At 34.8% G+C, this 27,267-nt stretch overlaps 1 protein-coding gene, 2 long non-coding RNA genes and 1 pseudogene across 6 annotated transcripts; 1 reads left to right on the top strand and 3 right to left on the bottom strand.

Moving 5' to 3' along the window:
* Positions 1-4,014: 4,014 nt before the first annotated feature.
* LOC110701882 lies at positions 4,015-8,588 on the bottom strand. The gene is made up of 2 exons (XM_021879486.1): positions 8,142-8,588; positions 4,015-6,976 (listed from the first exon to the last, which is right to left on the bottom strand). Exon 2 carries the CDS (start codon positions 6,602-6,604, stop codon positions 5,672-5,674), a length of 933 nt encoding a protein of 310 aa, XP_021735178.1. The 5' UTR covers positions 6,605-6,976; positions 8,142-8,588; the 3' UTR covers positions 4,015-5,671.
* A 1,666-nt stretch (positions 8,589-10,254) lies between these two features.
* On the top strand, positions 10,255-19,001 carry LOC110701879 (annotated as a pseudogene).
* Positions 13,431-17,457, bottom strand: LOC110701880. 4 transcript variants are annotated; one of them, XR_002507418.1, is made up of 4 exons: positions 16,048-17,453; positions 15,594-15,669; positions 13,858-14,560; positions 13,431-13,720 (listed from the first exon to the last, which is right to left on the bottom strand). It is a non-coding gene; the product is annotated as an uncharacterized LOC110701880 (long non-coding RNA). The 4 variants fall into 4 exon arrangements; XR_002507416.1 differs by having other exon boundaries at positions 13,431-14,271; positions 14,360-14,560; positions 16,048-16,521; XR_002507417.1 differs by having other exon boundaries at positions 13,431-14,635; positions 16,048-17,457.
* Positions 19,002-21,817: 2,816 nt separating the features above from the next.
* On the bottom strand, positions 21,818-23,063 carry LOC110701839. Its single transcript, XR_002507400.1, has 2 exons — positions 22,444-23,063; positions 21,818-22,116 (listed from the first exon to the last, which is right to left on the bottom strand). It is a non-coding gene; the product is annotated as an uncharacterized LOC110701839 (long non-coding RNA).
* Positions 23,064-27,267: the final 4,204 nt, after the last annotated feature.

Genomic DNA, 27,267 nt, shown 5'->3' with positions numbered 1-27,267 from the left:
TTTACACCAAAAATCATTCTCTTCTCTCTCTCCGATATTCTAAGCCTTAAACCTATATTCCTAATTACACCAAGGAGTCCATACTATACCAAAGTTCTATACTTAAACCAAAGTGTGAAAGGTATAATTGACTGAGGGTTTGGACCAAATCAACTCTACTTTAATTTAATTTTCATTTGATTTATATTTTTATTGAAGTTACTAACAGTTTATTCATGATGTAGCAATTTAAAGGAACGCGCAGAATGTGAGTAATTAATTAATTGAATTACTCTTATCTTATTTTAATATTGCTAGTATCATGATTAGGGTTGTTATTATTATTATTTGATTTGGCTAACACTATTATTGTTAAATTGCTTCCAATATTAATGTTTATTCTATTATATTTTTTATTGATCACCATATTGCATGGTTAAAGGGAATATGTAATTGAAAACCACGCCTAATAAGATAATTTGGACAACCGGTTTAGGTTTTTTTTTTTAATCTTGTTGTTTAATTCAAGTGATCACAAATATTTTAGAATTATATGTTGCATTAATATTTAACCAATTTAGCTAAATAGTAGTTTGGAGCGAATTGAATATTTTGTTTGTATGCCTTTGAGATCACATGAATGATTTTCAATATAAGAATCGAGTAGAGGCCAATACGGGCGAATGTGACTCCACGACTCACTTCGTACCATCATCCCCGATCCTCCTTTCGTGGTTCCGAACCATATGGAGTTAGTAATCTCATGGATTATGAATGGGGTTTAACCTTCACGGGTCAATCGTTGTTGCCTTCGTTGTCCCTTATTCGTGGTTGCCTTTTATGATCCGTGAACGGTTTACAAGTTCCTAAAAAAACTTGTTGGCGGCTCCCTACGTTATTTGTCCCTAATCATTGTCCCTAATCGTAATGTCAATTCCCACTTCCTATGAGTGCCAAGCATATTCACACATGCTTTAACGTAGGCGCACTTCAAAACTAGTTACCTAAATCCTCTAAATAAGGTAGATAGGGAAGTAGGGTCGAAATCCACAGGGAAACAGGTCTTTTTACTTCTAATTAATTAATATAATCTAAATTATCTAAGTAACCAATATTTTTATGAATAAAATCTAAACTACGGAGAATAAGGTCGAAGGAAATAAAGTAGGGAGAAATTCAAATATTAAAAGGCCTAGGGCATAGGTTCACTAATAAACAATATTCCAGGGCAAATCATAATAAGCAATCATCAAGCATTGGTTAATCAGATTATAAAGGGTTTTCGCTACATATTATAACCACAGAGTTAATTTACCGGTATTAAATCTCATTTGTCGAATCTCGACTTAACCATTTATAAATTAATCCGCCTATTGAAACTAAGCCTAAACATCAATTCTCATCTATCGAATCTCGAATTAATATTGCTAGACTCATACAATTAAATCTAGCCAAAGCTAATTGCATAGCATTAAAACAATCAATAGGAAATCAACCAAGCATTGATAATTAACAATCACAAAATTACCCCTTCATATCATTTATTAGATCCCCACAACCCTAGAAATTAAACTACTCACAAATCATCATGACTAAACTAATCAAGCAATTAAATAAAAGCATAATTAAGAAAACAAATAAAATAGCTGAAATTAAAAGAGAAGAAATTATTACCAAAAATAAATCTGGAATTAAAGGAAGAATTAAGAACAAAAGTTGAGAGAAAATTTAAGAGAGAGAAAAATACTAAGTAGAGAGAGAAAGTCTAAGAAAGAAGGTAATCTAATAATACCGTACAAAAACGTATTTAAACGTTTCCTAAAACAAGAATTAAAACTAAACTTAATCAGGCCTTCCAGAAACACGCGCCCGATCGGGTGAAGGGCCGCCCGATCGGGCGCGCCTTTTTCTTCGCGTTCCTACCCAGCAGCATCGCCCGATCATGCTAGATGCTCGCACGATCGGGTGCGCCTCAGCACGCTCAGCCTACTAATCTTGCCGCGCTCGATCGTGCTAGAGGTAGCCCGATCGGGCGGTTGCTTCTCCTTGAGGCTTGGACTTCGATTGGGCTAGATTTCTTGGCCCAATCCGGATTTCCTCTCGGGTCTCGAATACTTGGTCCAAATGCCTCGGGATCCCAATTACCGAGCCCTTAATCACCGGCTCTCACCGATCCTGGGCTCCAAAAGTGGTCGTGTCCTTCTAACTTCCGTAGTTGATCCATGAAGCCCGGGAAAATGCTCCAAGAGTGCAATTTCCTATAGAATACAACTAAAACTACGAAAACACTAGAACACACAAATTAGTAATAAAAGTGGCCCGAAAGAGCCAAAAACACTACTAATAACGACCAAGGGACGGGGGTAGAACACTATATAAAATGGACATATCAAACTCCCCCAAGCCAAACCTTTGCTTGTCCTTAAGCAAAGAGCTCATCAATGAACATATAAAACATACTTCACCCCAATCATCAAATCAAAAACCAACGATTCAAGGCAAATCTAATGAACATGCTTCAACATCAATCAATCTTATTCATCTAATCACCCTTCCTCCCCAACAATTGTCAAGTAGAGCAAACCACAAGAGCATATAGAATTCAAGACTAGTGCTCACACACTCAACTCTCATTTATGTGGCGAGTAAAGGATGTACTCGATCGCTCTCCAACCCAACCCCTTTAATGTGAACAATGCCCTCCCAACTCACACTCTTGTGTGTATAAAAACATTGAACGCTCATCCTACTAGTCGACTCGAAATATGCCAAGTCATAACTTGCATTGATTGATAAACAACAATTTCACATTTACATAACTTCCATGCATAAGGTCGGAAGATCTTTTAAGCTTGTAATGTAAGGCTAGGGTAAAGGTAGGATAAATTTGGGATTATGTGAGAGAAAAGCTATGCATTAAGGGAGCCATATCCTAATAAACCCATGATCAAAATAATGATGATCATACATCTCCATCAACATAACCTACTCCACAAAAACCACCAAATACAACTCTAATCATCATAAACAAACCCAACACTCACAATAATCACTCATAAAAATATGACAATATAGAACTTGAGTGAAATACAAACTTTGAACTCATTTTTTTTTCTTTTTCAACTTGAATTTTTATTATTTTTTTTCTTTTTCTTTGAACAACCTTCAAATAGAACATTTGAGCATTAAAAAAAAAAAAACTTTTTCTTTTGCTCCTTTTTTTTTTCCTTTTTAACTCATATTGGAAGTTTCAACTTTGAAACACAACATATCAATATTTTCCAATCAAAAATCAAAGAACAAACACTCTTCTTTTATTCCCACATTGTGCAAATTTTAACATATAGTGACATAAGATAACAAAGATCTTTAATAATTGAATTAAACAAACAATATACCATTTTCATAAAATATTGGCAAAAGCTTGTTTACACAAAATGAATATTTTTCCATTCTTCATTCAATAACCTACACAAAAGTTGAATGAATACTAATTAGCTATACATTCTTCAAAGTACTTTGCTTAGTTTCAGAAAATTATGATAACAACTAAGTTTAAAAATCAGTTACACAATGTTAAGCCTTTCCTTGCTTAGTTTCAGAAAATTATGATATCTTAAGCCTTTCCTTTCTTCTTCTTGTCTACAGTCTGCTTCTTCTTATTCTTCCTCTGCTCAATCTCTTTCTTCCTTCTTTCTTCAACCTCTTTTGAAAGACGCTGCCTATCAGGTTTTGAATTCAGCCACCTTACCAATTACATTTGATCTAGCTTCATTCATATCAGATAACAATAAAGATGCAGGAATTTGAACCCGGAGAATCTTCCTATTTGAAGCCTAAAAAAGTATATAATCAATATAAGATATTGTGATATTATTTAAAAGAAATAATTTAAAAGGAATAGAATCATAATTGTTTTTAAAATTTCACATTTAAACTCATCAGCTCCATTGAATAAAAGCATACTCATTATAGTATAAACACCATAATCTCCAATTCAAAGTAGGAAACTCCAAAGCATAGTCAACCATAGCTCCAGATTGAGTAAGTCTATGATCAAAGAAGGTACTGATCATATCACACTACCAAAAAAATCATATAATCAGATCACAGTCACATTAAATGATCTATTAAGAGTCATTATAACATGTAAACTAGTTTAAAATTTGTCCAAATCCTAATTACTAAAACTCACTATCAGAACCTTTAGACAAGAAAATAGTGAAAATATGGAAGAGTGAGAAAGTAATACCAAGAGACTAGATAACTTTTTCAAGAAGTTACGACCATCCTCATCATAATTCAGATTATCAATAAACTGAATTTTTCCTTTAGTCAAATTCACCACAAATAAGCAATAATGATTGCCACAAAGACAAGGTAAAAATATCTACAACAAAGATATCATAATTAGCAATAAAAAAAACACATATCATTTGTAATTGTGATAAAGGTACCTACAACATAAAAAAAATACAACTACCAAAACAATTGTATAAAAAGTACCAGTAGAAACCAAAACAATTTATAATGTAGACTTTCTAAGAGTATTTTCAATAGGCACTCTCATTTAAATAAAGGTAACTACAACATAAAAAAAAGGAACTATATTATCATAGCATCAAAAAAAGAAAGTATTACCAGCTCCACTTCTGATAAATCAAAATTATTACAAGCTATTTTCATCCACTCCTCCAATTCTTGATATACATTGTCCACTAGTTGTGAATTGTCATTACTGCCGGCAACTTCTACTATTGAAACCTTCATAACATTTAAACAAATAAAAAAATAAGTGAAAAGTAAAAACATGTATAAACATTGAAATAATTAAACAACTCACACTAATTGAAGAACCAAAGTACAATTTTCGAGGTCCATCCTTAAGAAATTTCTGATTTTCATTGAGAAGCAACGCCCAACAATCCAAAATACTACTGCTCATGATTTCAGAAGGCTCTCCTAATGTGTAGAACTCTTGCCTTTGAATAAAATGATTTTCATGAAAGCATACCAATAGTTCACTGTGTCAAAGAATATAAAATAAGAATTAAAAAAGTGTTTCATAAATAAAAAAAAAATAAAAAAAATCAATGTAATCAAACAAAAGCTTACTTACTTAGGAGGCAAACAAGAATCATTGATAATGCAATAGTCAACAATCTCTAGGACTAATGGATCCAATAACTTCATTTCCTTGTTATTTGACTTCAAAAAGTGTGAAATAACAATAAGCCTTTCATCATATTTCCAATTAAAAGAAATCGAACACCGGGACCCTCCATTTGTAATAATATTTTCAAAGCCAATCACAGGTAAAGTTCCCCTAATTTCCTCCCTCCCTTCATTTGTCTTGTTGTTGTCAAATGCAGAAACTTGGTCCAACACCTCGGGCATTTTTTGTCACCCAAATAGCAAGTTCATAGATATCATCAATCACAGATTGAACTTGAGGATCCAAAAAAAAAAAAAACAGATCATCCTGAGACACATTAATACCAGGAGCATTGTGGATCTCATTGCGGCGTGAAAGAAGAATCTGTTTTATCTTGTCATTATAAAAACAAGATATCACATTCATATCTCTTTTTATGAACAAAAATTGTTCATGAACAGGCTGCAAAGAGATTAAAAAAATCATGTATAAATATTGAAATCAAATCCAATAATTAAAAAAAAAAAAGAATAAAAGTCAGCTATTCCTTACATCAATAGCAGATGAATGGATCTCCTGATCTGACATCGAACCCGGTGGGAGATTAAACTGTATTGTACCAGGTACATCATTACCCTCCCTAACATTTTCAACATTTCCCACACTTCCCTCTGTAGTACCCACAGGAGCATCCTGAAAATTCAGCTTACGACTAATAGGATACACATCACATAGCAAAATCCCTGACCCAAAACTTTTCAACAATTTTTCCTTCTTAATTCTGTCCCTAATCAACTGATCATTCCAATGTTGAATTAAGGGTAAAGAAGTACTTAATTCAACATTCCTAAATTTCAACCTATGAAAGTAAATAATCTCCAACATCAAAATACAACCACAACAGTTTTGAATTTCTCCTTTTTGGTAACTTTTAACACCTTCACACAGTTTTTCAAGAACATATTTACACCAATTCAAATTTTTAATTTGTCCAACATCATCAAGTGCCTTAGCAATCCTAAGATCAGCAGTTCGGTTAGAAGTAGGAGCCAAAAAAGAGGATGCTGCATGCATAACAAAGAGTTGCTTAAACTCATCTCCACCTTGATCTAAAGTAGGTATCCTATCCTCTAACAAATTAAGTGAAATTTGGTCATTTTCATCTGCCAACCCAAAATTCAACCTCCAATTATGTTTGAAAACAAAGTCAGGATTACTTTTATTAGTAGATCGAGGTATCTCCTCAACATTATTAGGGTTCAAAGGAAGGCAAAATACATCATACACATCATATTCAGTGACCACAAACTCCTTACTATTGTCTATTGAAAACATGCAGCTACCACAGTCAAAACAATCAATTAGCCACTTATACATACTAGTAGGATTCCTTTTCAACTTCAATGATAACAACCCTCCAAAGCCGATTTCATTCACAGAAATTTTTTTATCATCAGTAAAGTTAGACATCAAGTCAACCAATTGCAAAGGCCTACATTTAGTTTTAAATGGTCGCAATCTGCAAAATAGAAATAATAATGCACAGTCACACAAACATGCATGTTGAATCTAATTTTTTGAGAACACTCCAAAGTAAAAAAAGTTACTTACGTAGGTACATCACCACCAGCTTCAACTGTTGATTGATTCGTTCTTATCCTTTGCCTCTTAACACGAACAGGAGCAGTAGTTCAACACAAGGTTCAGGTTCATCTTCACAAGTTCTCTTTTGCCGAGACGAAGGTGAACCAGTTGCAGGAATCTGATGCTCATGAAGCTCTCTGGAAACATCTTGTTCAGCAACATTCTTTTTCTTTTTAGCTCTAGTATTCTTCTTCAAGCCTTTGGCAACATTTGTATACAAAAGAAATCAAAATGTATATTATAGTAACCTTACTGAAACAATAGTGACCAGAAAATACAAGATACAAGCTCATTCAATCGCCCTTCCCTTGTAAAAGAGAAATCATGAACAAGATACAAGCACTCAACAAGTATTATGATTGAATAAACAGCTAGTAAAGAATCTGGTTTATAAATTGTCACTGAATAATATCATAAACTTTATTCAAACAATTTCAAGCATTAAGCATGAATCCACAATTCCTTAGTTTTACCTAATAAGCCAAGGCCTCATTAGTTGGACAATTTTTTTTATTATTGAATATAAAGCACAATTCACAAATCATACATGAAACATATTGCTATCAAAGTTACATTCAAATTAACAAATTGTTACTTGTTAATACTAATAGGAACCAATCAAGTGACAATTAGCTAGTTTAATGCTCATTCTTTTCTAAACTTCTAACTAGATACATTAGACAAACATATAATCTATAAAAATTACTATCCCAAAACATTTAAATATATCATAAAGTAGAAAATAACAATTAGTCAACTCAAAATTGCACAAATCATCATCAGAACTACACATTATCAATAAAATTGAATGAGAAAACAAAAAACAATCAAAATTGAACAAAATAAGAATCAAACCTCACAAAACCCTAGATCTTCACTACGAAACAAAATTCGTGCAAATAGTTCAATTAAAGAAAAACAACAATTAATCGGCTCAAAATTACACAAATCTTAATCGAGAACAACACATTAACAATAAAATTGAATGAGAAAACAGGAAACAATCAAAATTGAAAGAAAATAAAAACCGAACATCGCAAAACCCTAGATCTTCACCACAAAACAAAATTCAAAAAAAAAATTCATACAAATAGTTTCAATTAAAGAAAAACAACAAATAATCAGCTCAAATTTACACAAATAATCATCGACAACAACACATTATCAATAAAATTGAATCAGAAAACAAAAAACAATCAAAGTTGAACGAAATAACAATCAAGCATCGCAAAACCCTAGATCTTCACTACGAAACAAAATTCAAACAAAAATTCATACAAAATTCATGCAAATAATTTCAATTCAAGAAAACAACAATTAATCAACTAAATATTGCAGAAAAAAAGATATAAACGAAGATTACCTGAAGGTTGTGGTTCGTCGACTTTTGTAGCAGAAGAACGGAGGCCGCGTTTTCGTTGAAATGTAGCACCATTGAAGAACTCGAGCTGAGGAGAGAGAAAATGGAAGAAGGGAAGAGAGAGAAAGTGTCAGATTAATTGAGAAAATAAAGGAAACAATTAATTTGGTAATTTGGAGCAATTAATATGTAAGAAAAGATAGGAGAGGAGAGGAGAGTAAATAGCTCAGCTGAGAGTGACTAAAGTCACGTGATAAATTTGGTCCACAATAATATTATTGTGGACCAGGTTTATTTAAGAAAAATTAGTCATCCGTAATCGTCTGTAGTCGACGACTACGCTATAATTTTTACAATACTTCATTGCAATTACTTATTACCACCAAAATAATTATCGGCAACCGACACTCGACCTACTACACCCGAATACTACATTTTCACGATTACTATAAACCAAGAATGCAACTAGCATACCAACTCTTTAACACTAAGTGCAAGATAGAGAATATTTTAGATACATAACATGACCGACCAATTGTCATCTACAATATTTCTGTGGAATTATATTGACTATGTTTGCTAATAAAATTCAACAAAGAATTTAATAAGTCAATTGATGTCAAACTAAGCTAGATTGTCTTTTGCTGAATTATTGATGACTAAATTCTTGGTCCAATTTTATATGTGGGGGTTGGCTGATCTTTAGATCTGAATCTCCATGCTCACCATTTTTTATTTTATTATTATTTTTTTTAGTCATTTTCTCAACCTTTTAGTTGCTTGTCAATACTAAGTTATTCCCTCCATCTTAAAATAATTTATTGGTACTCTTGAATGTTTTTCGCTATCAGTATATTATCTTGGAATATTCGTTGTCTTTGCTAATGTATTATTTAAAAAAAAAAATTATTTTGCAAAATGAATAAATTTAAAGCAAAGTTTGTTAAAAAATACTTAAAAAATGGAAAAATGGAAAAGAAAAATCCAACCTTTGAGCAGTCTGACATTGAAAATCCAACCTTCCATTAATCTCATAAAAATCCAACCTTTATACCCCACCTTCTTTGACAGGTCTATTTGACCTATAACCTGTTAAACAGGTTAATTTTTTTAATTTTAAATTCTCACTTTTCTTCTCACTCCTCTTCTTTCTCTCTCCTCTCTACACCACCACCAGTCCACCACCTCTGCCACCACTTACCCCACCCTGCCCAAACCCAAAACCGAAACCCTCTTCCTCCTCCTCCACTTTCTCTCCTCCCAAACCAATGCCCAACCACAAGCAGTCTCAAGCAGCCTCACCCAGTCCTCCCAAACGATGTAGCCCCTCGAAAACCTCCCTGTTTCAAATCACAGAGCCTCACGGGTTTCAGGCAGTGGTCGAGGTGGAGAAAGAGTATGTCCGGGATAGGGTCTGGGGACGATTTAGGGTCGCCGCTGAGCTGATTGGGGTTTGATAATGGTGGAAGTTGGGGTAGGCAACTGGGTTTGTGGAGGCCAGGGCTTGTGTTTGGGGTCGGTTATGGTCGTCGTCGATTGGGGTTTGATAGGGGCTAGGTTTCTGGTAGGAAGGTTTTCGGGGGTTAGGGTATTTGACGGTGGTTGAGATGGGTGTCTAGCGTTGCACGCAGGGGAAGGGGAGTTGCACGCCGGGGAAGGAGGGGAGGTTGCTGACACGTGGAGGTTTAATTAATAATTATAAAAAACAATTGACCTATTAGTAGTTGACACAAGGCATATAACTTATAAAAATCGGTCATCAACAGGTGACGGACCTGTCAAAGAAGGTGGGGTATAAAGGTTGGATTTTTGTGAGATTAATGGAAGGTTGGATTTTTATTGTCAGATCGTAAAGGTTGGATTTTTAAGTTTCCATTTTTCCTTAAAAATAATTTACAATAAAAATATATATCAAAGTACCCAGTAACCATAGAGATACCAGTGCACATCGCATGTCCTGATTATTAGAAGTACCCATGCATCATAAGTAGCTTGGTCTGCCTGGTTTGATCAAATATGATTTATTAAATTTGACCAAACTTTAACTTATTCACTTGTACTCTAATGAGTAAGTAAAAATGTGCCATCATTCAGGTGTCCTAGGATTCGTATTAGTATGTAAATTTCATACTTGTATATGATATTTTCATATTGTTTTTATAGTTTTAATAACAAAATTAAATATATTTAACTAAACTAAGTGCCAAATAACAAACTAATTTTAACCTATAGCCTAATATATTTCCATCAAGTATTCAAGAACATACTCTCCTCCTTTAAAGATTTAAGAGTGCGTTTAGATTGAAGGAAATAGAGAGAAAGGAAGGGAAATAAAAATAAAAGAATAAAATATCATTCACTTGGATGATAAAAGAAGAATGAAGAGAATTAAAGAGGAGAGAAATGGAGGGATTGATTTGTAAGAGATTAATTTCTCCAACAATAGAGAAATTTGAAAGGAAAACTCATCATCATTCCCCCCTTCACCTCCATTTCCTTTCTATCTTCTTCCACTCTCTCTCCTTCTCTCCCCTCCCTTTTTTCTATCCAAACTCACTATAAAACACACAAACTAAAAATAGTCTTTCAAAAAACAATATGTCGGACACCATAATCTCCCACTCTCACATTCAACAAGTGAAGGAAAAACCCCTCCTCATTATCCACCGCATACCCTCCTACACATGCTTTTTCCACCACCGCCTCGCCCCCAATTTTTTTCTCCTAGAGCCTCTCGATGCCATTGGCGCTGACTCCTCTGCCATCCAATCTTACTTGAGGACCAACGGTAGTGGTGCACGTGCTCTTGTCTGCGTATGGGCATCTCTGCTAAGGAAGGATATCTTAGATTGCCTTCCCTCTTTGGAGCTTGTTGTGGTTGCTTGCGCAGGCTACAACCATATTGATCTTTCAGAATGCCGCCGTCGAGGGATCCTTGTTGCTAATGTTGGCAATGTATTCTCAGAAGATGTAGCCGATTACACTGTTGGAATGCTCCTTGATGTGCTCCGTAAGTTTTCTGTTGCGGACCGATTTGTTCGCGGCGGAGTTTGGCCCCGGCCAGGGGAGTTCCCTCTTGGCTCTAGTCAGTGGCGGACCCAGGAATTTCCGACTGGTGGGTCACAATCGATAATCAAGTATGTAAAAAAAAAAAATTACCGAACATAATGACATAATCACATAAACATATTACACAAAACACAATTACACAAAACAGATTTCACGTAAGTTCAAGAGATAAGTAATGCAAATTTGATCAAAAATTCACAAAAAAAAAAAAAAAAAGAATCAATTGATGAAATTAGAAATCAACTTACTCATTCCCTTAGAAAACCAAGAGGTTGCCAACCTGGCCTTGGGCGAGACTACATTTTCCTTTGATGCTCATTCCCTTTAGTGGACTCAAGCATTAATTATTTTGACACTTCTAAGCTCTCAAATTTGTTATCCTTGCCGGGAACTCCAGCATAATAGCCTTATTTGCACATTCATCATTGCAATCTTGTTTTGTGCTGTGTTTATAGCCTGTAAATTACAGCCAACTCCAACACTTCAGTGATTGACAGGATATAGAGTAAAGTTAGCAAAAATTCGAAATCGGCTACAATATTAGAGCTCAATTTAGACACTAAATTAGGCCAAATTTTTAGGTTACAAAGAAAATAAAAAAATACAAGCAAAAAGTCATATTAAACAAAAAAAAATCCAACAAGAAAGTATGAGAATAAACCTAGAATGAAATAAATGGCCAAAGAAATTAGCGAAGTAGAACAAGATAGATTAGAAATGAACACAAATTTCAACCGAAATTATTATAATAGGTGAGAAGAAAAACTTTCAATCAGGGTAGAATGAATTTCTATCAGATGCTAGCACCATTAGGATGGTTGAAAGACAAAAGCAAAGCAGTCCAATTGATTTGATATTCAATAATAAAAAATAAAAAAAATAAATAAACAAATAGAGCAAAAAAAGAAATTGAAGTGAAAATCAGAAACTACTTCGATGGAGGAGATAAAGCACAGTAGGCGCTTCAATGGAGAACTAGCGAGTAGCGATTTCGAAATGCGATTATGCGACTATGCGAGAAGCCACGAAGAGGACGGAGTCCACGACCACCGACGGACCGACCACCAGGCGAAGAGAACGGTGGCTGCCTGGCTGGGACGAAGCGAAGAGGCGAACTGAAGAATGGAGATGAGGCGAAGTCGCGAAGAGAAGAAGGTTAGGGTTTGATTGTTTGAAGAAGACAGAAACTCGGGATTTCGAAAGCAAATGTCAGTTTTTTTTTTTCAAAAAATAACTTAAAATTTTTTTTTGGGCCTGGTGAGTCACTTGACCCACCAGGTCTAAGCCCAAGTCCGCCACTGGCTCTAGTGTGAGTAGACTCCTTCCCTTTTCTTACGAGTATTTCATATCTTTGCTACTAGCCCTACTACTACGGAGTAATTTTAGGACAGATATTTCCATGAAGTATTTCCTTCAATTTTTATGAAAGGTTGTTTATTTTTTATATATTTTTTTAACACAAGGTTGTTTATTTTTGAAGTGCAACAATTTAAAAATGAAATGATCTGCACCTTTTTGTTGTTGTAGGAAAAAAGAAAATCATCTACACTTTTTAACATTTCTCCACGGTCTATATTATACTTTATTAAAAATTATTATTCTCTATCCTCACCAATCATTGCTTACTTTAAAATAAATTATTCATCTACTATCCGATTTTAAAATTTTCTAACAGCCACAATTATATATGATGTGACGTTCACTTCATCTTAATTTTGCTGAACTGAATTAATTTACTAAACTGAAATTATTTTTTACTGAACTTATACAAAGCGTGTTTTTTTGACGCTTTTAAGCCTTATTTTCGACACATAAAAGCGTCGCAAAAAATCTCTCGATAAGTGAGTCGAGAATTTTGTTAGATATCAAAAAGTCGAGAATCTAGACGCCTTTTTGTGTCTAAAATAATATACAAAGCGTCGAAATTTGCTGTTGTTGGCACACTTTCTTGATTTTATCGACGCTTTTTAGTGTCTAAGACCATTAAATTGGTGACGCTTTTTAATGTCTAGAGTTACAAATATTTGATGTTCAATATTTTGGGACGCTTTTTTCCGTCTATATTTTCTATGTTGGGGACGCTTTTTCTTGTCTATATTCTTTAAAAAAAACATATATCTTAAATATATTTACCAAAAAACATGCATCTCAATAAAAATAAAAAAAAGAATTACCAAAAAACATATTTCATACCAAAAAAGTATTACTAGTATAACCAAAATATGAAAAAAAAAGGGCCAAACTTCTTTTTATTTCATATAGGTATATTATAGTATATGTACAATATCTCATAGTAATGAGTTTTCTATTACAATAGATATTATTCCAACTTATACTTGATTCGTGACTAGTTGTAGTGGAAGAAATTTGCTCATTTATTCTCAAAAAAAATCTTCAATCAATCTCCAATTTAGCTGTTCCTTAATATGCTTGCAAGAGGGCGTAAAGCAAAGTTCATCATGAATGGAGGAAGAAGGGAAAATTTAGAGTGGAAGCAACTGGCCGAAGGTTGTCTGATGAAAAAAAATCAGTTAAATTAATCAATAATCTTATACCTGTAATCCTCCAATAGAAATAACCGCAACAATAAAAATTTGCCACACTTAGATACTAAAAATGAAAATAAGGAGTGGGTATGTTGATTACTAACCTTTATAGGACAGATTGTATATAATTCACATGTCAGAACGCCAAATGACACTTCCACTTTTCCATTATTTGGAATTTTGGTGATGGTTTTAGTAGTGTATCATGTAATTCGGAGAATTCAGTAGTCAAGCAACTACTTGAACATATCAGGAAGGTTTATTAGGCTATGCTAGACTGCTAAGTTTAAATGACAAGTTTACCAGAATTGAAAGCATAAACTACACAATCTCATTGCTAGGTATCACCACCAACCTTTCCAAGGAATTCGACATCATTGGGCCTGATTTGGCCTGAAATAATTCCTGGTATTAAAGTATCTAGAATATTATCTTTCAATGGCCAACTCCCTACTCCTTAACAGTAAACCACTCCTATAGTCCCAGATAACTTGTTCAAATTCCAGATCTTCATTAAACTATCAAGCAGCAAGAAATGAAGAGAAATCATAATAAATTATAAGTTATTTATTCAATTTGGACTAATTTATTGGGACAAAGTTTTACCTTATTCCATCCATAACAGGACCTTTGAAGAAGCAGTCTCGTGTATTTACCTCAGAGGATTGAACAAACCATTAGGTAAAACAAGCTTTTTAAGAATTTAAATTCATGGGAAGGAAGCAAGTGATTCAATATTCCTTCCTGGACATTCTCCCATATATTCCTTGACACCACTAGCAGCATGTGACCCTAGACCCGCCTTTCCTGCAATAGTTTCTTTATAATGAAATGAAGTAAAGGATTTTAAAGCTCTCACGCACTTGTAAAAAATTTAGAATCCTACACCAAAACAAGATAGAGGAACAGATGCATCAATGCCTGGTATATAAATAAGAAAATAACAGAACTTTATCGGTGGTTCTTTAACTATATTGAAGCTTGAAATGGCAGTCCCGCTAACTAAGTAACAATGAATGGTAGAAAATTTTCAATTTAAGATAAATACCTAACTTATTTGTGTATGCTTGCCTAACATAGAATGACATTCATGATATTCCAAAGTTAAAGAAAGCTATAAAAGCTGGTTCAATGATTTTCTTCTGGCCATTGACTTCAACATTACTAAAGTATTCTTGCTTTAATTTTGTTAGGCAACAAGAACATAGGCAACATACAATGCACCAGTAATTCATATAGAGAAAAGGAAGCATTTAGATAATTTTCTAGAAATTTAAATAGCATCCTCATGTAATATGGCCATCTCTATGCAAAATTGGGAACAAGTTTATATCCTTATTATCGAGATTAGAGTGCTTTGACCCTCGTCGTCACTATCCTCTTTTTTTTTTTCTTCTTCTTTATGTTGTCAAGTATTAGTTTAGAGAAAGCCTCGACTGACTATTTAGTTGTTTTGTTCTCTAATAAAGTTACTCACTTTTCTAATGGAAATCATCCACAAGTTATTTTATTTAGCAATTCATCTACCTAGTAATCACAAACAAGTGAAAAATAAACGAACAAGAAAAACAGTAGAAGGAAGAAACAAATGGGCAATAAAGAGTGCAATAATAATTTCAAACACTCTCAATATAGCCTAAATGAAACACGAACTCCCTAGAAAAAAATTACAGAGCAATCCTATTAAAATCGCAGCCAAACAGCAAGAATAAACAAATTCGAACTAAAACAGACCAGTCCAAATAAAACAGCCCATTTTTATAGCAAAGTAACTCCAAAAATTCTGAAATTTTAAAGGCAGAAAGAAGACATAAAAAGACCCAGATTAAAAAAAAATCACCTAAAGAGCTTCTCTAACGTAGTAGAACGAGTCCAACGAAGTCAGCATTCACAGCAGCTCCTTCGAAAAACTAACACTGCAATTTGTGATAGAATTATGAGACGAAAAACAATGTGATTATGCTCATTCAAACACATGAAAACAAAAGGATAATTTTCAGAATTGAAATAAACAGGGGCACAAAATGAAACATAACAATATAGAACCTTAAAATCCCATTAATTATTCATGAAGCTAACCCACACCTAAGCATAATTCGTGAGATTATTGAAAAATAAAAATTAAACAACAAATTACATGATACAATTTGGAATAAAATTTGAATCCCAAAAAGAAAGGAAGTATCTTTATATTATCGATCGGCACTGAGAGGGCGACATAGATTACAAGCTTGGGTCAAGATCTAACAATTAATTCAAAGAGAGACAAAGATCTGAATTTTGAAATGATGTACCTGAATTCGAATTTGAACCTGATAAGAACAAAGATCTGAATATGAAATTGATGTACCTCAATTCGAAATAACTTCAAAGAGGAGCAAAAATCTGATTTACAAAATGATAGTCCTCATTTTAAAATTGCTGCGAGAAAAACAAAGTTCTGAGTTTGGAATCAACAGTTCCATAAGTGTCTTTGTAGATTTAGGATTTAAAGAGAGAAGAATAGTTAGGTTTACAACTGAGCAGTAAGACTAGAGGTTTTTTTGTTTGTGTTCGGCGGTTTCATTTTCCCTAAATTTTACAATAGTGGGTTTTACAGTCACGTATAGGGGACGTGTTACTGTTTCTCGACGCTTTATAGCGCCAAAAATTAATTTCGACCCAGAAAAGCGTCGAAATAATGCGCATAGTATATTTAATAGTTGACTCTCCTTGCCCACGTCGAGGGTCAAGCGTCGAGAAAATACTCTTTTTTGTATAGTGTTAAATTATTTTTATTGAATTGAAATTAATTTTACTGAATTGAAATTATTTTTACTGAACTGAAATTACTTTTACTGATTTTCAATTATATTTATTCTTTAAGATTACTGATTAGGTGAAATAAACATAAGATGCCTAAAACTATGTCCTAAGTCAATTGTTACACTTTAAAAAGTGGAGCGAGACAACGAGTAGAAGTAATTAATACACTGAAGAATGAATTGCTTACTAAGCCCGATTAGGATATTTTGAATTTCCATGTTAATTTGTTCGGCCAAACAATTTTTCTTCATTATAAGAAGTGAAATCATATGATGAACTGTTGAATACTCCCTCTATTTTGGATCTTTTGTTCTTTTACTTTGAAGGTACATAATTGCTAATGCACTTTTTAATAATATCTCCATTTTTTTTTTAATCATGTTAATATCTTTATTTATTTTATGTAATCATAAAATAAAAGAAATATAGTTAGGAATTACCCGCCTAATAGGTCATTTAATCAGCAACTACCGCTTAAAATTTTTATCAAAAAAGTTACTCACTAAATTTAAAAAGTTTTACTGCCACTACCTTTTTGGTTTTTCAGCAACAAAATCCAACATATAGGGCTTACTTTTATTTTTCCTTCCAAAATTAAAACACAAAATGATAGATCATACAATTAAGAAGTCAAAACAAGTGAGTTGAACATCAATTTAGAAGCATTACGCATCTCTTGATTAAAACCACAATTACTTTCCTTTTTTTAATTTTTAAAAACTTTATGTTTTAGGTTGAGTTGTTCTAAAGGAGATGAGGTTGATTGTTGTAAGATTAAGTTTTGGAGGAAAAAATAAAGTTTTACCACACTTGCCGGAATTTGTTGCTTGAAAACTAAAATAGATAGTGTCACTCAAACTTTTTAAATTTAGGACCTGTTCTCTTCACCTTATTTCTACTTATTTCAGAGTTAATAAGTTTAGATAAGTTCATATAAGGGTTAATAAGTTCAGATAAGATAAGTTCAGGAAAAATAAATTCAAATAAATTTAGATAAGTTGTGATAAGGGTTAATCAGGGCTACATACCAAGTTTAATTTATAACTACAATAATTTTTAATACGGGCTAATAAGTTCAGAAAGATCAAATAAGTTTAGATAAATTCAGATAAGATCATACAAGTTCTTATAAGTTTAGATAAGTAAAAATTAGGTGAATAGAATACATCTTAAAGGGTGGGGTTTTTTTATAAAAATTTAAAGTGAGTAGTTGTTAACAAAATGACTTATTAGGGAGGTAGTTCCTAACAATTTTATCCTAAATAAATACCTATATAATTAATATTGTTATTTGTTGAGACGAATTAAATGAAATCCAACTTGACAATGTTTTATCTTATATATTATGGGAATAATTTAGAAATGCTTTATAAGTCTTAGGCCCTGTTCACTTCACCTTACAAAAATAATATTCAGTAAAAATATTTTTCAGTTCAATAAATATAATTTCAGTTCAGTAAAAATAAGTTCAGTTTAGCAAAAATAATTTTAGTTCAGTAAAAATCAGTAAACTTAAAGAATAAATATAATAGAAAATCAGTAAAAATATTTTTAGTTCAGCAAATATAATTTCAGTTCAATAAAAATAATTCCACTTCAGTAAAAATAATTTCAGTTCAGCAAAAATAAGGTAAAGTGAACGGGGTCTTAGTATACTTTACGATAATAACTTGTTATATTACAAATTCTCGAGGATCTGTATGTAGGTACTGTATTTGATACTTCTTCGAATTCATATTAAGTATTTTTATGTAAATGGCAGATGCGTGGAAAGCGAATAGGCATAGTCGGCCTTGGAAGCATAGGCACATTAGTTGCAAATCGTCTTATATCATTTGGTTGTACCATTGCATACAACTCTAGGGTGTAAAAACCCTATGTTTCTTTTCCCTACTATGCTAATGTCTATGACTTGGCCATCGATAGTGACATCCTCATCCTTTGTTGCTCGTTATCCAAGCAAACTCACCATAAAATCGACAAGAAGGTATTGACTGCTTTAGGAAAGGATGGATATGTGATTAACGTGGCCGAGGGGCTCTAATCAACGAAAAAGAATTGGTGCAATCTTTGGTGGAAGACGAAATTGGAGGAGCTGGTCTTGATGTGTTCGAGTATGAGCCTAATATTTCGAAGGAGTTATTTGGTTTAGAGAATGTAGTCTTATCTCCTCATCGAGCTGCCTTTACTCCACAATCCTTCAAGGATGTCGAAGACATTGTTATGGCAAATTTGAGAGCCTTCTTTTCTAATAAACCATTGGTTACTCCTATAAGATTGGAGTAGAGTATAATATGTACAATTTGTTATTTATGTTGCATTAATTTCTTATATTCAACTATGATTAAATGATTGACCTTTTTTTTTATAGTAAAACTATTCATAATTTGTTCATATGTGAATTGTGATTTGTATAAGAACTTTTCTTGAATTTTTTTGTCTACGTAATTGAAACTCATACTTCATCTATCTCAAAATAATTGACACAATCAATCTTGGCCCACATAATGTACTATTTTGAGCTTTATATATATTGGGGTTAAATGATTAATGTGTCCCACGTACAAAGCCTGACTATTATATATGGCTTAAGGTTATTGTTGTTTCTAGAAATTGTGAATATTTTGAAAAATTGGTAGGAAATTGTGGAAGAACCTAAATTTGGTGGTGGTTCAAGAAGATTCCAATTGTATGTGCCACATGTAGTTTGTGTATATGTTTTCATACACTTCTTCCAACTCCATATATCTGCAATAAATATGAGATATTTCTATATTAGGCATCATGTAGGAGCATGTATGTATTCCACCCACATCCTTTAATATTCCTTCAAGGCTCCAGTCCTCTTATATATATAAAGGTGGCATGGGCCGTCTTGACACGGGCCCGACATGGCACGGCACGACGACCTACTTGTGGGCCTGGAGCCGTGTCGTGAACACGAATTTCGAAAATTGACACGGCGAGCATGGCGGGCGGCACGGTCGTCGGCCCGTGAGACGGCACGCCGACACAGCCCACCAGCACATCACGCGGCATGGCCGACACGCGTCACGCCAGGAACGGCATGCGGCTCGCCAGGCACGGCGCGGCCCTTGCCAATTAGTCCCAACCGTTATTCCCCAACAGCCATAAACGGCTAGATTTCCAACGGAAATCTCCAAAATTCCTACCTTAAAATCCCAATAAATATCCCATTAGTTCCTCCAATTTTTTCACAATTCATCAACTCATCTCTCCTCTCTTATTCTCTTATTCTCTAATTCCTATTCTTTTTTGTGCGCAGAAAAAAAAAATTTACTCTCTTAGAAATTCTACTAGTCTACTACTAAAAAAAAATCTCATATTTAAATTCTCTGATTATCTCAATTATAAAAATTAATTACAAAAAAACTTATAAGTTCGGGAAAGCAATCGAAGCGTCATTGTAAGACCTAACTCCACTTTATATTAATTTGTATCAGCAATACTCAAACTCACCACTCACGCACTCCCTCTCTCCCTCACTCTTCACCACCCAAAAACTCACACCGCCATAACCAACCACCAACCCACCGAACCAACTCCAAACTCACACCACCATAGCCAACCACCAACCCACCGATCCCATTATTGTCCTCTCTTTTTTTCTCTCTCCTGTCAGCACGCAGCTCTTCACGCCACCCACAAATCAGTCATCTACGCAAACCACCACATCACCGCACCCACCACCAACAACATCATCACTCCCTATCCTTTTCCTTCGTTCCACCGAACCAGACCAACCACCGCACCATCGAGTTAGACCAAAATCATCACCATAAATTCGCACCTAATTCACCCCCACCTCCACATCAGTCATCTAGGGTTACGTCATTGTTATAGTCGTCATCCACCATTGCCATCATTGTCATCGTTTTCTTCATCGTCATTGTCGTCTTCGGACGCACAAACACTTGGGTGCGGATGCCCGCATCCAACAGTTTGTGTTGTTTAACTTGCCCTTATTGTTTAATCAAAGATGAGAAATTTAGTTATGTTGCCCTTGTAGGGGTTTATAGGTACTACGCAGCGGAAATAAACATGAATCATATTCATACAATACCTAATCCCAAGATCTAATGCATAACACATAAAGAACATATAATCGTACCTTTGAAGCGTGATTCCACGTGCGATCGAGCAAGAACAATGGGAGATAAAGAACCTCAAGTGTGATTCCTCTACTTGGTCCAAGGGCAGAGATTAAGACCTCCACTAATGCTAGTTAGTTGCAATTGAACCCTTCAATTGACCTTCTATGGAGAAGTGCGAGCAACGAACCACCATAAACCACCACGAACCACCACACGCGCCACCAAGGGTGGTCGGCCGTGAGTCCAAAGGGGAAGGAGAGGGAGCTGTGAATTAGAGAGGGAATAAGGGTTTTGGGATCGGTTGCCTTGATGTCAAAATTCACTGTGTGTGAATTATGACTTCTTAATTGCAACCCTAGGCATGGATCTTATTTATAGATCTCATCTCTAAATAAGAGCCCATGTCAAAAGCCCAAAACTTATTTCCAATCTAACTATGCTAGCCCAATCCATTTCATGATTAGTTAAATGCTCATGAGGCCCATTAATGGGTCTCTAACTTGTTTAACCCAATACCCTTGTGTGTCACATATTCTTAGGTGCACACTCATGCACCTAAAAATAGGTGTAACAACAGCACAATATGAACATTAGCTTTTCAGAAAGTTAACATTAGGTTTCTTGTCCTTTATTTTTCTCCTTCATTTTTTATTTTCTCTCTCCTCTGTTTTTTTTTATTTTCCCCCTTTTTTACACTTTTTTTATTGAATTTGTTTCTTACAACATGAAAGTAGTTATTAAGTGAATTTTTGTGTGAATTTCGATTTTGTGCTTCAATTTCGATTGAATAAGGTATGTATCACTACTACAAAATAGGTCAAAGAAACCTGACAAAAAAGGCCTAAGAAATCTGAAAAAATCTGGTGCCTAGGTAGTAGGTCTCTTAGCATAAGAAACCGTATTTTTTTCTGGTGTCTTAGATTAAGCAAAGAGACCAATTCTTTCTAATAAACGGTCTCTTTGGTCTTGCTAAAAGCATTAAATTATCGAGACAAAGACACCGTGCATCTTTGCTTTGCTGGATTCTTTGATAAAGTCAAAGAGACCAGTGTATATAGATAACCGGTCTCTTTGCATTTTTATTTAAAAAAAAAATAAAAATATTAATGATAATGCTAGATCAAATTTGATCTTACGTCCATGATAAAATCTCAACAAAGAAAAATGGAATCTGGATTACCAACAAATTGCCCAATTACAAATTTATAATTAAATTTGAAAATATTAGAGTACAAAGAAATTAAAATACATGATATCCGTTCATATTTCATAAGTCCACGGTGAAATAAAACATGAAAAATATTTGACATAATTCAAATCAACTACACTATTTTACACTAATTACAACCTCCACCATAACCATTCAATCTATTAGCATTAATCTGCTTCGATTGATTACTTCCATCAACTGCACATATGCTCTTTTTGTATGGATCCATTACACTGCAAAATTACATAATATATAATATGAATTATCAAATCAACTTACTAAACAAATCTAGTACTCTAATAAAAAATTACAGCAATATAATAATTCTAATTCAAAAAGAGATCTACAATTAAAAAAATTCACCGAGGTAACATGCTTAGTACTCCGTACTATAAAATCCCACCAAGTAGCATGCTTAATATTTCTTTTTAAAATTCAATGGATAAAATCAAACACACAATTCGTCTTTAGTTTATAATTTCACATAATTAGCGAATTTGAAATAGAAAGAAAAATAAATCAATGAAAAATGATTAAAATTAGTTGGAAAAAATTCTTACCCATTTATGAGGATGAAAGGAAAAACATGGGTATGATAGCATGATGAACACTTGACAATAAATATGACGGCACCGCAAGCCGACGATGCCAAATCACACACGATGAGCAGATGACAGCGAATATGAAGGCACAGTGATAATTCCACGGTGATGAAGAAGGAAATCCAAACAATTGCTTGTAAAATAGACAAAATAGTAATGAAATTGATGAACAACTAATCTTTTGATTGAGAAAACGTTGATTAAAAATTTTGATAAATTATAGAGGTGATATAGAGATCTAGGGATTCTAGAGGTGAAGAGAAAAATAGATTTAATATGAAGGATGTTGAGAACAGCAGAGAAATAGAGCAGGGAAAATTTCAGTCTTTTTCCATTTCATTCTCATTCTGAATTCATGAATGCGTACATTACAATTATTCTCTTTATATACATCAGCACACCAATCCCTAGATGGATTACCCTAATACATGGAAAAAGGACAGCTGGCTGTCTCAACTAGTCAAAGAAAAAACAAAATAACAGAAGAAAACAAACTAAAGGGAAATATAAGGTGCAGGACAGAGAAGAAAGATAACCCCCTTTCATCACTCCCCCTCAAGCTAGGTGTGAGAGAATCGAACGCCAAGCTTGGGAAATAAGAGATGCTGTTGAGAAATGGTGAGAGGCTTGGTGAATATGTCAGCCAATTGTTCTCCTGAAGGGGTGTATTGAGTTTTGATGCAACCTTCATTGATTTTGTCTCTAATGAAGTGGCAATCAACTTCAATATGTTTAGTCCTTTCGTGATGGACTGGATTGGCTGCTATGGATAAAGCTGCCTTGTTGTCACATTTCAAAATTGCAGGACTGAGATTCTTCTACCCCAAGTCTTTCAACAATTGAGTGAGCCAAGTCACTTCACAAGATGTAAGAGCCATGGCTCTATACTCTGCTTCAGCAGAGGATTTAGCAACTGTTGCCTGCTTCTTGGATTTCCATGAGATCGGTGAGGAGCCTAGTAGGACACAGAACCCAGTTGTCGATCTTCTTGACATAGGACACCCTGCCCAGTCGCTGTCAGTGTAAGCTGTGAGGAGAGTAGCTGATTTAGAAGCTAATAAGACTCCTTGTCCAGGAGCATAATTGATATATCTCATAACCCTTTTTGCAGCTTGCATGTGACTTGTAGTCGATTTGTGCATGAACTGACTTAAAATGTGAACAGCATAGGCTATGTCTGGTCTGGTAATGGTCAAGTATATGAGTTTCCCAACCAATATTTGGTACTCAGTTGGTTCTGATAAAGGATCCCCAAGCTCTGGTGTTAATTTCGTGTTAGCTTCCATAGGTACTCTAACAGCCTTAGACTTATGCATACCATATTCCTTTATCAAGTCACGAGCATACTTCTTCTGAGACAGAAAAATACCTTGTTCCGTCCTGTCTGCTTCTATGCCCAGAAAATACCTGAGAGCTCCCATGTCTTTCATGTGAAAGGTAGATGAAAGGAAGGCTTTAACCTGTTGTAATGCTGTATGATCATTCCCTGCTAGCAAAAGGTCATCGACATAGACTAAGACAGTCACCAGACTCTCCCCCTCACTTCAAGTAAATAGAGAGTAATCTGTTTTGGATTGACTAAATCCGTAGTCTTTCAAGGTTGTGGATAGCTTAGAGAACCATTGCCTGGGTGCCTGCTTCAAGCCATACAGGGATTTTTTTAATTTGCACACTAGTTGCTTCTTGTTTGTATTCTGGTGCTTCACAGTGCTGTTTACATGAATCCTACTATTCCATCCTGTGTAGCCTGCTGGGAGAGTCATGTACACATCTTCAATGAGATCTCCATGTAGAAAGGCATTTTTGACATTCATTTGGCATACTTCCCAATTCTCCATAGCAGCTACAGCTAGAAGTGATCTTACAGTTGTCATCTTGGCAACTGGAGCAAACATTCCCTCGTAGTCTATTCCATATCTCTGTCTCCAACCCAATATCACAAGTCTAGCTTTATTTCTTTCAACACTTCCATCTGGGTTGTACTTTGTTTTATACAACCATTTGCACCCTATGGCCTTTTTTCCACTTGGTAACTCATCCATCTCCCATGTGTCATTACTTTCCAGTGCTTGCAGCTCCTCATTCATGGCGGCCACCCATTTTTCATTTTTAACTGCTTCTTTAAAATGCAGAGGGTCTTGAGTCTTCTCAGCTTGACTCAAATAAGCAACAAATTCAGGTTTCACCAGTGTCATTGCAAAGTTCACCACTGAAGCAGCATTCACTTCAGTTTCACCTCTCTGTGTTTTGCTTCTTTTCACACCCACTCTGCGATCATATCCCATCAGCCACTTTGGTGATCTATGTGGCCTGGTTGATCTTCTCAATTGAGTTTCATGAGATTCAGGAGCAGTTTGCTAAGAATCGTGATTAAACTCTGAAGTGTATGCAGGTTCATCTGGAGTGTCTAGAATTGTTCAGTGATGATCTCTTCACACTGTTGGGGATCAGGATCTTCTGTCTCATGATTCACAACTGGATCATTTCCAGTTTCCTCATCATCAACCGATATTTGATCCATATCAGGTGCCAATTGACCACTCTCACGACCACCATCATGACTCAACTCATGCACTGAGATTGGCAAGGGTGTGTTGTAACTGCCTGTGCTATTGACTTTTTTAAATGGGAAAATATGTTCGTAGAATTTCACATCCCTAGACACAAAACATTGCATATTCAGCAGATTCATCACCTTATAGCCCTTGGTATCTTGCGGATATCCCAAGAAAACACATGGTACACCTCTGGGCTTAAATTTGTCACCCATCAGATTTGGGTTATAAGCAACAGCAAGACAACCAAATGCTTTCATACATGCATAATTTGGTTTCTCTCCAAAAATCAATTCATATGGAGTTTTATTTCCTCGCACTGAATTAGGTAACCTATTTATGATATAGGTTGCTGTTAACACACAATCACCCCAGTACCTCAGGGCTAAACCTGCTTGAAATCTTAAAGCCCTAGTCATTTCAAGCACATTTCTATGCTTTCTTTCAACTCTCCCGTTCTGCTGTGGTCTGTCAACACAAGATTTTTTATGTATAATGCCCAGATTTCCAAAGTGTTCTCTGCACTTAGTATCATCAAATTCTAACGCATTATCAAACCTGATAATTTTTACAGTTGCATTGAATTGATTTTTTTGCAAATAATATAAATTTCCTGACATCACTGTAAGCTTCTGATTTTGATTTTAGTAGTTGAACCCAAGTGGCTCTAGAGTAATCATCGACAATAGTGAGAAAATATTTATAATTTCCTCGAGCAGCTACCCAATATGGCCCCCAGATATCAATATGTATCAATTCAAACACAGATTTGGCACAAGCATCACTCACAGGATAGGGAAGTTTAGTAAATCTAGCCATTGGACAGATTAAGCAAACAGAGTTGTTCTTACATTTTCCTGAGACACACCCAATTTTAACAAGTTTCTCAAATGGAGCATGCCCCAGCCTGTTATGCCACAAAGTACACTGATCTACACTAGCTACATTACATTCAGCAAACTTCCTTTTTACAGAATCAACAGTTCTTCTTTCAGTCTTCAATGTCTTTGAGCTATTATTTCTTTTCACCTCTACATTCTTCTTCTTATTTGCAAGATCAAGATCATCATTCATCAGATAGTATAGTCCATGGCTAGCTCTCCCAAGTGCCCTAGTTTTCAGAGTGACAGAGTCCTGAATAACACACAATTTAGGTTGGAATTTAACAATACACTTTTCATCTCTCACCAGTTTATGTATTGACAAGAGATTGTGCTTAAATTCAGGTACACACATCACATTTTTAAGATGCAGGCCATTTTTTAACAGAACATTGCCTATGTGAGTTATTTTTGCAGTCCCACCATTTGGCAAATTAATTTTTGTGTTCCCTTTCACAAGCACGGATTCATCAAGCAATTTATCATTAGAAATCATATGATCACTTTCCCCTGAGTCCAATATCCATTCATTCATACTACTAGAGGCACTATTACAAGTAATCATACTTGCAAATCCAAACTCTATCTCTTCTTCAGTGTCATAGCCTGTCTTAGAGCTTGATGGCACCAGTTTTAGCAACTGCTCTAACTGCTGTGCTGAGATAGATACACTATCTTCCTGAGTCTGAGCATTAGCTGCAATTTTCTGACCATTGAATGGTTTTCTTTTGTTCCATTTTCTCCTGTGTTACCTTCCTGCATTGTTCAGCAGTGTGAGATTTGTTACCACACACTGAACAACCTACCTCATTTCCTCCTTTCCCATACATAGCAGTAGGTGGTTCAGGGTCTGGTTTTCCTCCTCCCTTTAGGGTTTCACGTTGAGATTCTTCTTGCTGCAGTTGGGCACAAGCAAGTTCTACAGTTGGCAGAGGGGATTGCATAAGAATTTGACTTCACAATGCAGTATAGTCTTCATCCATACCATTGAGAAACTGAAAGAGATGTTGTTCATCTTTCTGCTGATTGAGGGCACTTATGAAAACATTCACCTCACTGTTCATCTCAGTTATTGGTGGCAGTAAGTTCAACCCTTCAATCTCCTCCCAGAGGGAACTCATCTCAGTATAATAGTCACTTAGACTTCGACCAATCTATTTCAGGTCATAGACATCTTTGCACAACTTGTATTTTCTAGCTCCATTGGTCTGAGAAAATCTGATCTCCAGGTTCTTCCACACATCTCTAGCAGTGCTCAAGAACAACACAGAACTTTTGATGGAGTCACTCATGCATGACATCAATCAAGCAATCACCATATTGTTGCAGGTATCCCACTGATCTGC

This window comes from Chenopodium quinoa, unplaced genomic scaffold, assembly GCF_001683475.1.
Source record: "Chenopodium quinoa cultivar QQ74 unplaced genomic scaffold, ASM168347v1, whole genome shotgun sequence".
In the NCBI taxonomy this organism is placed as follows: Eukaryota; Viridiplantae; Streptophyta; class Magnoliopsida; order Caryophyllales; family Amaranthaceae; genus Chenopodium; species Chenopodium quinoa.
Note: the sequence above shows the minus strand (reverse complement) of the source record. Positions and strands in the feature narration are given on the sequence as shown.